This window comes from Takifugu flavidus, chromosome 8 (assembly GCF_003711565.1).
Source record: "Takifugu flavidus isolate HTHZ2018 chromosome 8, ASM371156v2, whole genome shotgun sequence".
Taxonomy (NCBI): domain Eukaryota; kingdom Metazoa; phylum Chordata; class Actinopteri; order Tetraodontiformes; family Tetraodontidae; genus Takifugu; species Takifugu flavidus.
In genome coordinates this window covers 677,501-693,511 of record NC_079527.1, presented here as the reverse complement: position 1 = coordinate 693,511, position 16,011 = coordinate 677,501, and the positions used below count along the sequence as shown (strand labels likewise).

Below are 16,011 nucleotides of genomic sequence, written 5' to 3'. Positions count from 1 at the left end.
GCTGGACTCAGCGCCACCACCTGACCTTCTCAGGTGACCTTTCACCCGAAGGTTTGGCTAGTTCAGCGAAGGAAAGGGGACTTAAACGCTGAGGTCAGGAACAGACCTGAATTTCAGAACTACCATGTTCTCAGCAGCAGAAAGTCAAAGCATCTCCGCGCTGTGGAGCAGGAACCGGTAACCTCCATCGGCGGACACGCTGGCCCACCTCCACCTGCGATCTATCACTTCTGTATCTGTCTGCAGGTCACTTCCTGTTGCAACCCTAGACGTAGAATCTAATTAGACGGGTCAGCGAGGCTGATGAGGAGCTCTGAGATCAGCTTCACGGCGTGTGGCAGACTGATTAATGAGATGATTCATCTCAGACTCCTCCACAAGAGAAGGAGGAACCGGTACGGACCCAAGAACCAGTCTGCTTTAGTCAGTAGGGGTAGAGGACGGTCGGGGGAGGGAATGGTTCTGTTAGCAGAAGACACAAGCCTGAGATCAAATCTGGGGGGGGGGAGTTAGGGAAAAGAGCAAGAGAGAGAGCCTTCATGTCTACATCAACAACACATTCTGTCGCCATGGAAACTGACCAGACATACAGTATCTGAGCTGCGTCAGTATGGAGCTGATGTCATCATGTAAGATGAACCTGCAGGCGTTTGGACGTGAACTTCCTGTCAATCACCCACCCAGTGGCCCACAACAAGTGCGGAGCTGCTCCTTAGTCTGAGAACTCTGCTGCTAGTTTCACCTTCACCCTAACCCTCACCCTAGAATAAAAATGCTAACCACCGACACGGAGGTGCCGCTGCTGGACAAACCGCCATGACGGGAAGATGGCGCTGTTCCAGTTCAGCCCTAAACCGCAGAAAAGGCCTCGTCTGTGTAACTGACTAGGGCGACGAAGAGGAGCTGCCAAACAGGAGAAGATCCATCACGATAGCTCGCAGCGGCTGTAGCGAGCTGGTTCCCAGAGCTAATCATTGACCCGCGGGGTCGGGCCAGGGAGCGCCGACTGTTGTAAACTGTTGAATCAACAGTCAGACTCCAAAAGAGAGAACAAGTTGAAGGGGAGCAGAGAGCATTTCAGAGCCACTCCCTCAATCAGGAAACCAGTCAGTCATGGTGGGTATAAACCAGCCCGTCAGTCTGCCCTTCTGGAGCCACCATCAGGGGCATGGATACTGGGATTAGTGAGGTGTCCAACACTCTGAGCCCCACTTAATCCAGTCAGCCACAAATCTGCCCCATGCAGGACGATTAACCCCTTTCTCCCGCTGCAAGCAATCCTGGGGAAATGCAGCAGGGATTAATCCAGGCAAAGGTCACTGCTGGACCAGGACACGTCCACCCAGCAGGCGCCAGTGGACACAACTGCTGCCGGGCTGCAGCCAGCAGAGGACAGCCAGAAACTCAACCGGGACCAGCTCAGACAGGGACCAGCTGAGACAGGGACAGGAACAGGGACCAGCTGGGACAGGGAGAGGAACAGGGACCAGCTGGGACAGGGACCAGCTCAGACAGGGACCAACTGAGACAGGGAGAGGAACAGGGACCATCTGGGACAGGGACCAGAGCTGAGACAGGGACAGGAACAGGGACCAGCTGGGACAGGGAGAGGAACAGGGACCAGCTGAGACAGGGACCAGCTGAGACAGGAAACAGCTGAGACAGGAAACAGCTGAGACAGGGACAGGGACCAGCTCAGACAGGGACCAACTGAGACAGGGACAGGAACAGGGACCAGCTGGGACAGGGAGAGGAACAGGGACCAGCTGGGACAGGGACCAGCTGAGACAGGGACAGGGACCATAACAAACCACATAAATCACGCAACACCGAAAGAAACTAGAGTTATTGTTGCAGCACAGTAAAGCTGTTAGACAGCGTGTGTGTGTGTGTGGGGGGGGGGGCAGCCAGGGGTTCAGCTCAGACTGTTTACCGAGCTGATCTCTGCAGGGACTCTCTGGTTCCGGCGGCTGAGCACTGAACACATCGTGGGGAGGCAGTGACGGAGCCCTCCTGCAGGGGGCGCCGCGAGCTAACCCCAACCCTAACAACCAACACAGAGGCCACCGGCCTCCCGTATCAAAGCTACGCGCACGGCGAACATCACACTCGCAACGCCGCAACATTCCAGTGATAATCTGATAATTCTGCAACATTCCTGGAGTTGACGTAGCTAACGAGAGTGGTCACATGACGCGGCGGTGAAGACTCGTTCCTACACACATACTGGTCACATCATCCCGGACTAAAGTCATGTGACACACTTATGACCTCTGCAGAACAGAGGCGTGTGTTCCTCCCCCCTGGGGGGGTCCAACACACATCCTGAGGTAGCTGGATAATCTCCGCCCCTTCAACCTTCACACCCACGTCTATCTTCTCAAACAAACCTGGATGGAGACCATCAGGTCAGCGAGCTGCCAAGACCGTCTCACTGAGGTTCTGGAGCTTTAAGCTCCTCCCACATCCATCCACCGAAACCCCCCCTGATCTGTGCAGATATTCGGAACGTTGCAGACCCCCAGAGTCCATCAGAGAGCCGCCGATTTAGCTCCAGGACGGGAATAAACACTGTTGGAGACTCTTCCCTGCTTGCTGCCCCATTAGCAAGGTGTAATTACCACCTGAGGAGCTCAGGTGGAGCTGCTCCTCCTGCGCGTGAGTCATCCGAAGATCAGAGCTTCTGCAGCAGAACCATCAGCCCCACCAGGGGGGGCGTTCTCCACCTTCAGCAAAACTCTCATGTTCTCACAGATGTGGCGACAAAGTGGATTCCAAACGGGCGCCGTGACGGCTGAAAAGGAGGGAAACTTGAATTCTGGACCGAGTCCAAAGGCCCCAGAACCTAAAGGTGATCCGTCATCAGGTCCACCAAATGGTCCTGACGTCTGAGCAGTTGAGGAGCCACTCTGAGACAGATCCGTCCCAGAGGGACAGCAAGAGGATGAAGAGGAAAAGGGGATTAGACACGTGGTCACTCAGGTCGGGAGAGGGGTTAATTTGGAGCAGAGAAGTGAGCAGCTAAGAGGCTCTTCTGGTCCTGCTGGCAGGGGGGGATCTAGAGAGATCCTGAGGAGCATAAACCCTTCAGCTGCCCAGCATTGAGACGCCTATGAAGATGATGGAGAAGAAGAAACATCTCAGTGCCTCAAGGACCAGTGGGATCCACTGAGGAACGCAGTGAGGAACGTGGCGGGATCCACTGAGGAACGTGGTGAGGAACGTGGCGGGATCCACAGAGAAACGTGGTGAGGAACGTGGCGGGATCCACAGAGGAACGTGGTGAGATCCACCGAGGAACGTGGTGGGATCCACCGAGGAACGTGGTGAGGAACGTGGTGGGATCAACTGAGGAATGTGGTGGGATCCACCAAGGCATGTGGTGGGATCCACTCAGAAACTCTCCCTGCCCAGCCAAGTCCTAGCAGCAGCCATTCTCCACAACTTTGGAACGACAGCATCCAGAAGAAGTCGCCATGGAAACAGCTGCACTTGATGCTGGACAAAAGCGCGCGTCCTTCATCCAGCAGAGCCGCAGTCTTCACCCCCCTAAGGGCCTTTGTGCAAGGCACTGAACCCCGAGGGCTGCAGAGCCGTCCCCAACCCGCCCGTGGGGGCGCCGTCCTCAGCAGCTGAGGAGGAACCAGCAGCAGACTTGGGGGCAAATCTGGTCAAAGGGTCTGAGTTTATTCCATTGATTAACCGACAGCCTCATCAAAGAGGTGCTGCTAATGCTGCTAGCATCAAAGCTACAGTGAAAACGGTGCAAATTCATTAAATCATTATGGGATGCTTGGGCTCCCACACTAAGCTGGAAGGTTTTTAATTTCAAAACTATGTAACAAAGAATGTTCTAAATGCTAAAATCAACAGAGTTACTTCACCTGCTTACGTCAGAAGAAAGAACTATTATATATAAACTATAAACAATTAAGTTTTTCATGAAAATGCTACTTAATTAAAAGATAAACTGTTTTCACGCGGAGCTTTAGCAATGAAAAATGGACCGAGAGTTTGGAGGAAAAGCTCCCGGATGTCCGTAAAAGGCTCAATAACGTGAAATAAGTGAATATTCTGAGGCGTTGCGGTCACTTTCTGCGGTTGTGGGTGGGGCCTGCGGCGCGGAGCAAAGCTTCACGCCAACTCCGCAATTTTAAAGTGTTTTACACGCAACGCGAAGGTGGAACATAAAAACTTCCGCTCACGCGCTCCGTGCCTGGCACGCGCCAACCATTGTGTCACGGCGCACGGGGCGTTCGGTCACTGCATAGTACCACCCCCCCACCCCCCCGCGCCACACACGCGCGCATACACGTTCACAATGTAAACACACGCGCATGAGCATCATTAATGCGCCCGGCTTGCGCGCGCAGCAACATAACAATGTTTCTCTGTCAGGTTGGAGCACGCGGCGACGTGAACGACAACGGAGCAACACAATTATGCACGCGCGCACGCGCGCACGCACGCACAGACGGAGTGAGTGACAAGTTAGTGAGACGCTCCAAACCGCCGCAAAGTGCGTGAAACCGGCGTTTTGCGTGGCTGCGCGTGCGCCGCATCGATAACTGATCGGTGTCAATAGTGTCCGGCAGCGCGGAGAAGTGTGACCGCAGAGGAGGAAGAGGAGGAAGAGGAGGAGGAGGAGGAGAGCTCTGCAGGCGTGAGGCAACACAAATAAAACACTCGGGAACATCAGCTTACCTTCAGCCGCGCGAGCTGACGAACATGAAAGTGGGAGGCCGCTACTGCACGCGACTGTGGCAGTCGTGGTTCGGTGTCGGCGCAGGTGTTTATTCATCCGCCTCCGGTCCGCTTTGCTCTATATTTCACACGGACAATATGAGGCGGCTCGAGCGCACGACAGGACCCTCTGTAGCTAGCAGGAGGGAGGGAGGGGCGGGGCCGGGCTGATGACGTCAGAGAGAGCGAGAGAGAGATGGAAGGGAGAGAGAGAGGGGGGCTCCACACCCAGCTGCAGCTAGACACACCTAGCTAAAGCAACCATCTGAGGGTTAGCATGTTTGACCCGGCAGCTTCTGTCTCTAGGTGGGTCACATGACTGAGACAACACAGACAACACTTTGTCCACTGACAAGCACCAACTGACAACAGGCGACACGGCAGCTTTAACTCCGAGGCCCTTTAAAGCGAGAAGAGCCTCCGGAGGAGAAGGTCTTGGTTTGGGTTGAGGCTACAGCCCACATGTTCAGGCCCCAGTGAGGACAACAGTCCTGGACCCTCAGAACCCTGTACTCCCCCCCCGAAAGAGGCGTGCTGATGGATCATGGGAATTGTCTGCCTGGATATTCAGTCTGGATCAGACATTCCCTGAGAACATGGAGAGCGCTAACAACACAAACGAGGGACGGCACCAGACGTGAACATCCTGTGTGTGCCAGGAGGGGGCGCTGGCCTGGTCACATGACCACAACATGGTTGGTGGCGTGAGCAGCAGAACCAGCACGTGTGTCGCCGTCCGATGGGCAACAACTGTTACTAAAACCTCGCTAACTGCAGACACGGGCTAATGCTAACAATCAGCATGAGGCAACCTGTGACACTGAGTGATGACCTCATCAAAAGGAGACGGTTTAAGGTTTATAACAGGTTTATAAAGGTTAATCAACATTAACTGTGTGTGAGTGTGTGCGAGAGAGGGAGAGAGAGCTGAGCATGACAAACATTTACATGGCAAACCTGCCACCTATAGGCAGAGGGAGACACTGCAAGGGAATTCCAGGGATCTCTAGAGTTGTGAGGACATTCTGGTTCTTTGATTGGAGCTTAGATGTTAGTGGGGCCAGCAGGTCTTGTGTTTCCCTATCACACACACCTGTTTTACTCTTTTATTCGTAGATGATGTGCTGATATATGTGAGACGTGATTCTGCAGGACCACCTCAGTCCCCCCTGTATCAGGAGCAGGCTCTCCTCAGAACCCTGGATTCAGATGAAGCCCCCGACACCTCAGGGGACAGCTTCAGGACCAGCCGGGCTGATCGTTCCACTCATGCAACGCCTACATGTGCCGATGAGTGGACCAAGCAGAGGCCAACAAACACCTGCTGGACCTGCTGGACCCGTGCTTCATGTGTCTGCTGCAGGACCCGGGTCCTGGAGTCCCGTCTGAATCCTCAACTCTCCTGAAGCTCAGGACCAGCAGGGATGACTGGTACCACTGGTGTCTGGGTTGTTTCAGTAATTGTGAGGAGCAGCCCCCCACCCCCAACCGGGGCGGGGGGGGCAGAAATAATGGACAGATAAACACTCCCAGCCATAATATATATGATTACCCCCCCCCAACCTCCTCTCTAGCCATAGAGCCACCGCCCTGCCATCTCTCCATCCTCCTCCCTCTCCTACAGTATCTGCTGCACCCCCCCCCCCCCCCACACACACACACACCACACACACACACACCCTGCCAGGAAGCATCCTGGGTAATTTCCTCCTCTTATTGAATTGGGATGGGGGGCGGATGGAGGGAAAGATAAAGGGCTGGGCAGATGAACAGAGGCTTGAGATGAGTGCTAATGGAGGATTCACACATCACAAATATGCAGTACGTTCTCCTCCTCCTCTTCCTCATCTACCTCCTCCTCTTCCTCGTCTACCTCCTCCTCTTCATCTTTTGTCTATCTCCACCTCCTCTCTCTCCGTGGCTCCTCTCACAGCAACAGACCAGACAAAAGACTGCCATGTTTTTTTATTCATAGACTTCTATTCATCACACACACACACACACACACACACACACACTCACGCACACACACACACACGCTAACGCTCCCTCATGTCCCATGTTATTTCTATAGGTGAGTCATTGTTCCTCTATTCCAGTCTGTGCTTTTGCTCCTCTGAGCTGAGTACTGTAATGATTTTCATTCTGTCTCTTACACACACACACACACACACACACACTCTCTCTCTCTCTCTCTCTCTCTCTGATGAATTATTTCAGTATTAGCATTAGCATCTTGTTTAATCACATGTGTTCAGTTGAACATCCCTACAGTGAAGCACGTCTGCGTCCCAGTTTTGTTCTGTCCCTCCCAACTTTGGGCTCACAGTTCTCCTGCAGATGTAATGGTGGCCTTGACTGGGACGACTGGGAGGACTGGGGCACAACGACCCCACCCTGCGTGAAAAATGATGAACCTCAAGGATTCACGGATCGATCAGCACCGGCAGCAGGCTACGTTCAGCACAGCAACATGGTTTATTTAGCGCTCACAGGCTGCTTCTGATACAGACAGACAGGCAGACAGACAGGCAGACAGACAGGCACCATGGCTAACTGACAGCTGCTATGCTAACCGATGCCACGGCAGGCTAATATTTGCATCTGTGACTGGTGGGTTTATGCAGAGCACTGCGCTGTAGAATATGCATGTAGCATGTAAATTAGCAACATTTACAGAAGAGCGCTGGTCTGTGCGTGGTTGATGTCACTTCCTGTTGGGGAAAACTGATGTTAATAAAATGGGAGGAAGAGGAACCATTTAGGCCAAAACCATTTAGACCAGTTTGGTTCTGCATCAGCATGACTGATGGGTTTATTTATTAAGTTAATCAAATGTTGCGCTTCTGGAGCTGGTAAAAGCTGGACGTGATGGTGAAAACACGTAGAGTTTCCTCATCTGTGTGTGTGTGTGTGTGTGTGTGTGAGTCTGCAGAAAGAATCGGCATTCCAACATAAATTGGCACCTCTCTCTCTGCTCAGCTAATTAACTTGACACTCAGGGGCCTTGCTTAATTGGAACAAGCTCAACCCTCTGTTATCTAGACCCCCTCCACCCACACCCACACACACACACACACACAGAGAAAATAACAGTGTTTAAGGCTAAAGTGCCGGTGGTGGAACACTTTTAATCACCAGTCCTTGGTTTGTTGGTCACCATGACAACAGGAGCTACATTTAAAGAGGTCACCAGCAGGTTCCTCTGTATGTCTGTCCTGCTCACTGACCTTGTGGGGGTCCAGACTCTGCAGCTTCATCTGCTTCATGTAGGTGGTGGTCAGAGGCATGTTGTAGTCGATGACCTCCAGCAGGAGGGAGCCGGGCCTGTCGTTCTCTGCACAACCACCAGAACAGGGGACAAGGGTTAGACTAAGGGTTCTGGTGCACTGGGACCAGAAGCTTCCCTCATTTAGCTTCCTCTGGTTCCCCCTGTTGTTTAATGAAGCAATACTGTATGTACAACATGTGAGACACCTGTGGCTTTAATAAATACTCTCATCTCCACATCATCACGTCGGTTTCACAGGGACGTAGGATCGATGCCACCAGTAACACCCTGACGATTCAGCGTCTTTGGAACCCCCCACCTTGGTGCCATAGAGCCTCCAGAGCTGTAGGGGGAAGCGCTGTTCCAAACAATAGCTGAATAAGGGCATCATCTTATTGATGCTGTGTCACCGTGCAACAGTCCTGCTGCACCGAGGTGTCAATCAGCCATCAATCAGCCATCGATCAGCCATCAATCAATCAATCTTTATCAATCAGTCTTTATTTATATAGCGTCTTTTACAATCAAAATTGTTTCAAGGCGCTTTCCAGAATCCCAGGGCCTGACCCCAGACAAGCAACAGTGGCAAGGAAAAACTCCCCTTTAACAGGAAGAAACCTTGAGCAGGACCAGGCTCATGTAGGGGGACCCTCCTGCTGATGGCCGGCTGGGTAGAGAGAGAGGAGAGGAGAGGAGAGATGAGGAGAGGAAACCATGACCCAGTGGGGTGACAGAGGCCTGTCAGGTGATCATGTTTCCGGACCCCGGCAGCCTTGGCCTATAACAGCACAGCTAAATGTGACCTAATGATTAGACGACCCCCTAAGTATGATAATTTGTCTGTCTATGATAGTAACTGGAACTACAGAATTAGTAACAATAGGCTTTTTCAAAGAGGTAGGTTTTAAGTCTGATCTTAAAAGTAGAGATGGAGTCAGCCTCCCGTACCTGGACAGGGAGCTGGTTCCATAGCAGGGGGGCCTGGTAGCTAAATGCTCGGCCCCCATTCTACTCCTAGAGACTCTGGGGACCACAGGTAGACCAGCATTCTGAGAGCGGAGCGGTCTATTGGGCTGATAAGGTATCACTAGCTCCTCCAGGTAGGATGGAGCTAGGCCTCTGAGGACCTTGTAGGTCAAAAGAAGGGTTTTAAAAATTCTTCTAAATTTAACGGGCAGCCAATGAAGCGACGCCATTACAGGAGTTATGTGATCTCTTTTGTCAATACCTGTCAGAACTCTAGCTGCAGCATTTTGGATCAGCTGGAGGCTTCTTAAAGAGGAGTTTGGACACCCTGATAATAAAGAATTACAATAGTCCAGCCTGGAAGTAACAAATGCATGGACTAACTTTTCAGCATCATGCCGCATCAGTAGTTTCCTGATCTTTGTGATGTTCCTCAGATGAAAAAAGGCACTTCTAGAGACTGTTTTAATGTGTGAGTTGAAGGAGAGATTTTCAGCCGTCAATCAGCCATCAATCAGCCACAATCAGCCATCGATCAGCTGTCAATCAGCCGTCGATCGGCCACCGATAAGCCACCGATTTACCATCGATCAGCGTTCGATCGGCCACCGATCAACCATCGATCAGCCGTCGATCGGCCACCAATCAGCCACCGATCAACCGTCGATCAGCCACCAATCAGCAATCAATCAGCCACCGATCAGCAATCAATCAGCCATCGATCAGCCATCAATCAGACATCAATCAGCCGCCGATCAGCCGTTGATCTGATTTTTGAGTTTTCAATCAGGTTTTTTTACTGTGATGGTCAGTCAGACACTGATACACCCGTTGGTGAGGGACCAAACCAGTTTCAGCATAACGCAAGTAAATGTCCATCAATGTGCCCACACACACACACACTCACACACACACACACATCCTGTCTGTCAAACATGGCTCCAGTCTACACTGATTAATTGCATTTAATAATTCACAGCTGAACTTTAGTAGGAATCACTTCAGCACAGTGATAAAAAGGTGTGTGTGTGTGTGTGTGTGTGTGTGTGGATGCCACTCAAAACGAAAGCAGCTAATTGCCTTCATGCCCAGTGGGGGTAAAGCCTTCAGCCTAAACACACACACAGGCAGACACACACACACACACAAACATGTGGACCTCTATCTTTGTGAGGACTCTCCCACTAACACCCTAAAATCCCCCACTTGTGACTGTAACCTAAACCCAGTTCAGACTGGAACCATCAAAACTAGTGTGGCCCCTCACACACACCTAAATGTCCTCACAGCCTGTAGAAAATGGTTGTCTCTTGAAGAAAGTGAAGACATTGGACATTTCTCCAGCAGTTACAGCACGTCTCTCCTTTTGTCTCCCTCTGTGAAGCCACCCCCCAGCCCCACCCCACCCCAGTACCACCCCTCCGTCCCCCCAGTATGTGGGAAATGAGCACGCCTCCTGGGCCATTTTCTTTGTTAAAAGACATTAATTAGGCTAATTGAGGAGAGAGACAGGACACTCCAATGACTCTGGTTTAATGAGGGACGAGGAAAAAACTGTGGGGGGGGAGAAGGTGCCGGGGTGGAGGATAGGATAGGAAGCTTTGGGGGAGGGGGAACACCCAGGCCTGTTTAACATTTTCCTGCTCCCGGGAGCATGGTCCAATCAACTGGGCCTGCGGTTCTCAGACCTTCAGGTCCAACCAGTGACCAGTTCAACCAGTAACCAGACTGGTTCTACCACAGACACAGCATCTCCAGCTGTACAGGATCAAGGTGCATTGTGGGTAAGACACTGTAAATATGTGGCAACATCTCAACGCCCCGTACAGATGGAGGCCCAGGTTCTGTCTGCACGTGTGGGGCTCTGTAGTACCTTTGCAGTCCTGTCCTGCCGAACTGATGTGCATCCTCTTCTGACACTCTCCACAACTCATGAGGAACCGAGTCACAGCCTCTCGGGGCAGGAAGGCATACGTCTCTGCAATCTGGGACAGAAGGACAGGTGAGCGAGACAGAGACAAAGAGAGACAGAAGTTGATCAGGTCCCATTGAGGTTTCTTCAATCAGGACACGTGTCCACTCAGGTCAGGGGACAGAAAACCCCTCCCCTCTCTATTCTCCTCATGTTTCCAGGGCCCTTGAGCATCAGTGTGGATCAGATGTGACCCCCAGGCCTCCCACAGCCTGCTTCATACTGGTGGTGGTTGTGGTGATGGTGGTGGTGGTGATGATGGTGAGGGTGGTATGGTGGTGGTGGTGGTGGTGGTGATGATGGTGGTGGTGATGATGGTGGTGGTGGTGATGTGTGATGATGGTTGATTGTGGTGGTGGTGCTGGTGGGCTCTCTGGTGATGGTGTGGTGGTGATGGTGGTGGTGATGGTGATGGTGGTGTGAGGAGGGACAGAAACTCTCACAATGAGAATGTGCAGAAACTACAAAGGAACATCTGATTGTTGCAGCAAATCCATCCCCATTTGGATTCAAAGCACAAACAATAATAAGTTTGGACTGTTGTCAGAGTGGGAGGGGCTTCAGTGGGGGGGTCTGTCATCAAACATTGACTCAGGAGGAGTGTGTGTGTGTGTGTGTGTGTGAGTGTGTGTCTGCATCTGCGTGTGTGTTGTGTGTGAGAGTGTCTGCATGTGTGTTGTGTGTGAGTGTGTCTGCATGTGTGTGTGTGTCTTTGTGTGTGTTTGAGTGGTTACCTATCAACCTGGTCACCTCCATAGATTCTAAAGAAACACACTTTTGTTTTGAGCATTTCCAGATTTACTTCTTTTAAGTCTATTTCGCCAGATTTAAAAGAATCTTTCATCTCATTTAAAAGTGAGACTTTTCTTCCTTTTTGTGTGGAAGAGATAGAGATGTTTCCTCTTGTTTGGGAACTGACAGAAGCTAAAGGGAACCGCTGCTGCTGGTTTCTGCTGGTTCACCAGTCCGGCAGAACTGGTGCAGGAAGCAGGGCGGGCTGCACCTCCTCCGTGTCGCCGCAGGGGGGCGGTGTTGGCATCCGAGACAAGACGCCAGAGACGGCTCAGTGTGCGCACGTGCAAGTGTGCGCTCGTGATAGACGGTGATAGATTAAGACCAGCCCAGAACCCTGCTCCCTGCTCCAGTGTAGACCTCTGACATGCCTCCAGGTAAACAAGCTTTCAGCTCTTTCATCTTTAAGAAGATGTGATTGACCTCTGACCTGTAGCTGAGTGAAGGTCATCTGTAGGACACACGCACCCCCACAGGTCACACACTGCGCTCACAAGCTGCAGAGGTCCCGATGAGGAACCCTGCTGGAAGGAATGGAGCTCCATCGACAAAGACCTCAGTGTGGTGTCGAGAGGAAGCTGGAGAAGAGGACAAAGACGCTCTGGGACATGGAAGTGCTGGGAGGAAAAGAAAATCCACGTGGGATCAGGAGCCTTCAGGCCGTCAGAGAGGACGGGACATGGTCAGAACCCTCCAAAGAAGATGGAGATGAAGATGAAGCTCAGCGATGCAGGCTTGGCTTTGGGAGATGTGTGAACCTGTTCACCATCCATCCCCAGCACCCCCCACAGAAGAAGATGGATGCCATCTTCCTGTAGGTCTGCAGCATGGCTGAGGACCATCTGGTGGGATGGCGGACATGGAGCGCCAACGACCTCCGTTCCTGCAAACGCCTAGAGGAGACGTTGGACTCTTGATCTGAGACCAGCTGGTCTAACCGGCAGAAACCAGTTAGATCCATCCCATCAGTCTACTCACGGCTTTGTAGGTCTTCTTCTGGCCGGCGTGCTTGGGAGCTTTGCCTGGATCGCCGCCCACTTCTACATGCATGGCGTAGATGATGTCGAAGAAGTCTTCCACCACAGCCACGCGCTTCAGGGACGAGTCCACCGCAGGGACGCCGTCCACGCACTGAGGACACAACCAGCAGGAAGACCATCAGTGGTCCATGAAAACAGCTAGAGCGAGGACAGACCGTCTGAAATGAAACGGTTCCCGCAAACTTTGACCTCATGGTGGTGGGGAGGAGCATCAGAGCGCACGGCATCATGGGAACGCTGCAGACCCATGGGCTCATCCCTTTATTGATCAATGATTGGAACAGGTGAACATCTGGAACGACAGTAGCAGGCGACCCAGCAGATCACAAGGCACGGCTACCGTCATCGCTATGGTAACCTGCTGCAGTAACCCCACCCCCTCTATAATGAGACATTTGATCAGAACTTTCATCTTTTAAGCTTGTGCCTCCATGTTTGTGTGTTAGCTGTGTTTCCAGGGAGTGTAGTCGGAGCCTGCACCCCCCCTACTGCCCCCCCCTTACATGAGAGAGAGAGTAAATGTTTGTCCTCCACTGTCTACTCCCATACTGAGATTGGATGGGATTTTAGACTGTGTATCTCTCTCTTCTCTCTCTCTCTTGCACCACACACGCACACACGCACACACACACACAGGACCCCCCACCAGCCTCGTTGCTGTTGGAGGGCAAATCAGTGGCTCGGGACTGTAGCTAATGTGACAGCACACACACATCGAACTGGGGGTGTGTGTTTAAGAGACACCTAAAGACAGGACACACACACACACACACACAGGACCTACATACACACTCGCGCACACAGGACCTACACACACACACACAGACACACACAGGACCTACACACAACACACACACACACACAGGACCTACATACACACACACACTCACACGCATACAGGACCTACACACACACACACACAGACACACACACAGTCAACAAGCAGCAGGGTCAAAGTCACACTAGTAAAAATACAAACATGAACTTGGACCCTCCCTCCATCCATCCCCCATCTCTCCCTCCCTCCCTCCCTCCCCCATCTCTCCATCCCTCCCTCCCCCCTCCCTTCATCCATCCCTTCCTCCCTCCTCCATCCATCCCTCCCCCATCTCTCCATCCCTCCCTTCATCCATCCCTTCCTCCCTCCTCCATCACTCCCTCCATTCCTCATCCCTCCCCATCACTCCATCCCTCCCTCCTCCATCCATCCCCATCTCTCCCTCCCTCCCTCCCCCCTCCCCCATCTCTCCATCCCTCCCTCCCTCCTCCATCCATCCCTCCCCCATCTCTCCATCCCTCCCTCCCCCCTCCCTTCATCCATCCCTTCCTCCCTCCTCCATCACTCCCTCCATCCCTCCCTCCCTCCCCATCACTCCCTCCATCCCTCCCTCCCTCCTCCATCAATCCCTCCCTCCCTCCTCCATCCCCATCTCTCCCTCCATCCCTCCCCCATCTGTCCATCCCTCCCTCCATCCCTGCCTCCCTCCCCATCACTCCCTCCTCCATCCCTCCCTCCCTCCTCCATTCCTCCTCCCCCATCTCTCTATCCCTCCCCCATCTCTCCATCCCTCCCCCATCTCTCCATCCCTCCCTCCTCCCCTCCCTCCCCATCACTCCCTCCATCCCTCCCTCCCCCATATCTCCCTCCCTTCCTCCCTCCTCCCTCCTCCCTCCCCCAATTGTCCATCCCTCCCTCCCCCTCCCCCATCCCTCCCTCCCCTCCCCCATCCCTCCCTCCCCCTCCCTCCCTCCCTCCCTCCTCCCCCATCCCTCCTTCCCTCCCTCCCCCATCCCTCCTTCCCTCCCTCCCCCATCCCTCCCTCCATCCCTCCCCCATCTCTCCATCCCTCCCCCATCTCTCCATCCCTCCCTCCCTCCCCATCACTCCATCCCTCCCTCCCTCCGGGGGTCTGACTCATTAGAAGCGGAAACACCCACTGACCCAGGTTTGGTCACCTGACCCATCTTCACCTCTGGGTTTTTCATGGATCTCGCTGCTGTTTGGATATAATCCAGTTTTGTGGACGTTGGAATTCTGAAAGGTTGCTTCTACACCTGAGAGCGTGAGGGGTACAGGTGCACAGGTGAGGGGTACAGTACTCCACTTTCATCCCATCCTCCACCCCATCCTCCACCTGATCCTCCACCTCAGCCTCCATCTCATCCTCCACCTCATCCTCCACCTCAGCCTCCATCTCATCCTCCATCTCATCCTCCACCCCATCGTGTACCCCATCCTCCACTTCCTCTTTCACCTGATCCTCTACCTCAGCCTCCGCCTCATCCTCCACCCCATCCTCCACCTCATTCTCCACCCCAGCCTCCACCTCCTCCTCCAGATGTTCTCAGACTCTGATGTCACTCTGATGGTAACCAAATGTATCTCAGACCTGAGGACCTCACACTGTTGTCAGAGCTGAATGTCTTTCATGTTCTTTCATGTTTGTCTCATCTGGATTTTTCAATTAATCGCTGTGGAATTATGAAAAAGGGTCACTGATTTGTTGCCATGAAAACTCAGCTCATCACAGCTGGGTTCAAGCAACCCCCCCCCCCCCCCACACACACACACACACACACACACACACACACACACAGTGTGGACCTTGAGCTAATTACCCTGCAGTGTTGGCAGGAGGGCAGAAAGAGACTTGTAGGAAAGAAAGATGGGTACAAAGGGTCGGGGGAGGAGTGCCAAGAAGAAATATGGGGGGGGGCAGAGGAAAAAGAGGAGGAGCAAGGTTTGATCATGAGGAACCTTCCTCCTTCTCGGAGAAACCAGTAACAAAACCCACTTTATTCTGTTAAACCACAGACGAGAAATGAATCTCTGAATAAGACACGTCTGTGACATTTATGACTTTTATGTCTCTGTGGGGACACGTGTCAGGAAGAGCAGAGATATTTGTGTGTTTGTGGGATATTATGGGATGGAGACACAGCAGCATGCTTTTAGTTGGGATTAAAAAGGGCGAACAGCTACAGACAGCAGCCAGCAGGGGGAGACACAACAGCAGGGCCTCATTATTATTATCATTAGTGTCAATAACAACAACAATAATAATAACAATGGGAGGGGAGGGTGGGGGTGAGAGCCGATGGTAGGAATGGAAGTCTTGCTATCTAATTAAGTTCTTTTTAGCATCCTTGAGCAGTGAGTCACCATGGCAACATGTGTGAGTTCAGGGAAGGGAGCAGCGGGATGTGTTTTCCAGAGGGAAGAGGGG

The 16,011-nt window shown here is 52.6% G+C and overlaps 1 protein-coding gene across 7 annotated transcripts in view; it reads right to left on the bottom strand.

Moving 5' to 3' along the window:
* The window catches only part of LOC130530721 (nucleolar protein 4-like), a 46,853-nt gene that overhangs the window by 25,906 nt on the left and 4,936 nt on the right, over positions 1 to 16,011 (bottom strand). For 4 of the 7 annotated variants that reach the window (XM_057042191.1, XM_057042192.1, XM_057042197.1 and 1 more), the window contains 3 exons: positions 12,723 to 12,875; positions 10,854 to 10,965; positions 7,974 to 8,080 (listed from right to left, as the gene is read on the bottom strand). In XM_057042191.1, the coding sequence (XP_056898171.1) occupies positions 7,974 to 8,080; positions 10,854 to 10,965; positions 12,723 to 12,875 (372 nt within the window). Of the gene's footprint in view, positions 1 to 7,973; positions 8,081 to 10,853; positions 10,966 to 12,722; positions 12,876 to 12,973; positions 13,623 to 13,652; positions 13,670 to 16,011 lie in introns of those variants that run through there. The other 3 variants (XM_057042194.1, XM_057042195.1, XM_057042196.1) reach the window with 3 other exon arrangements.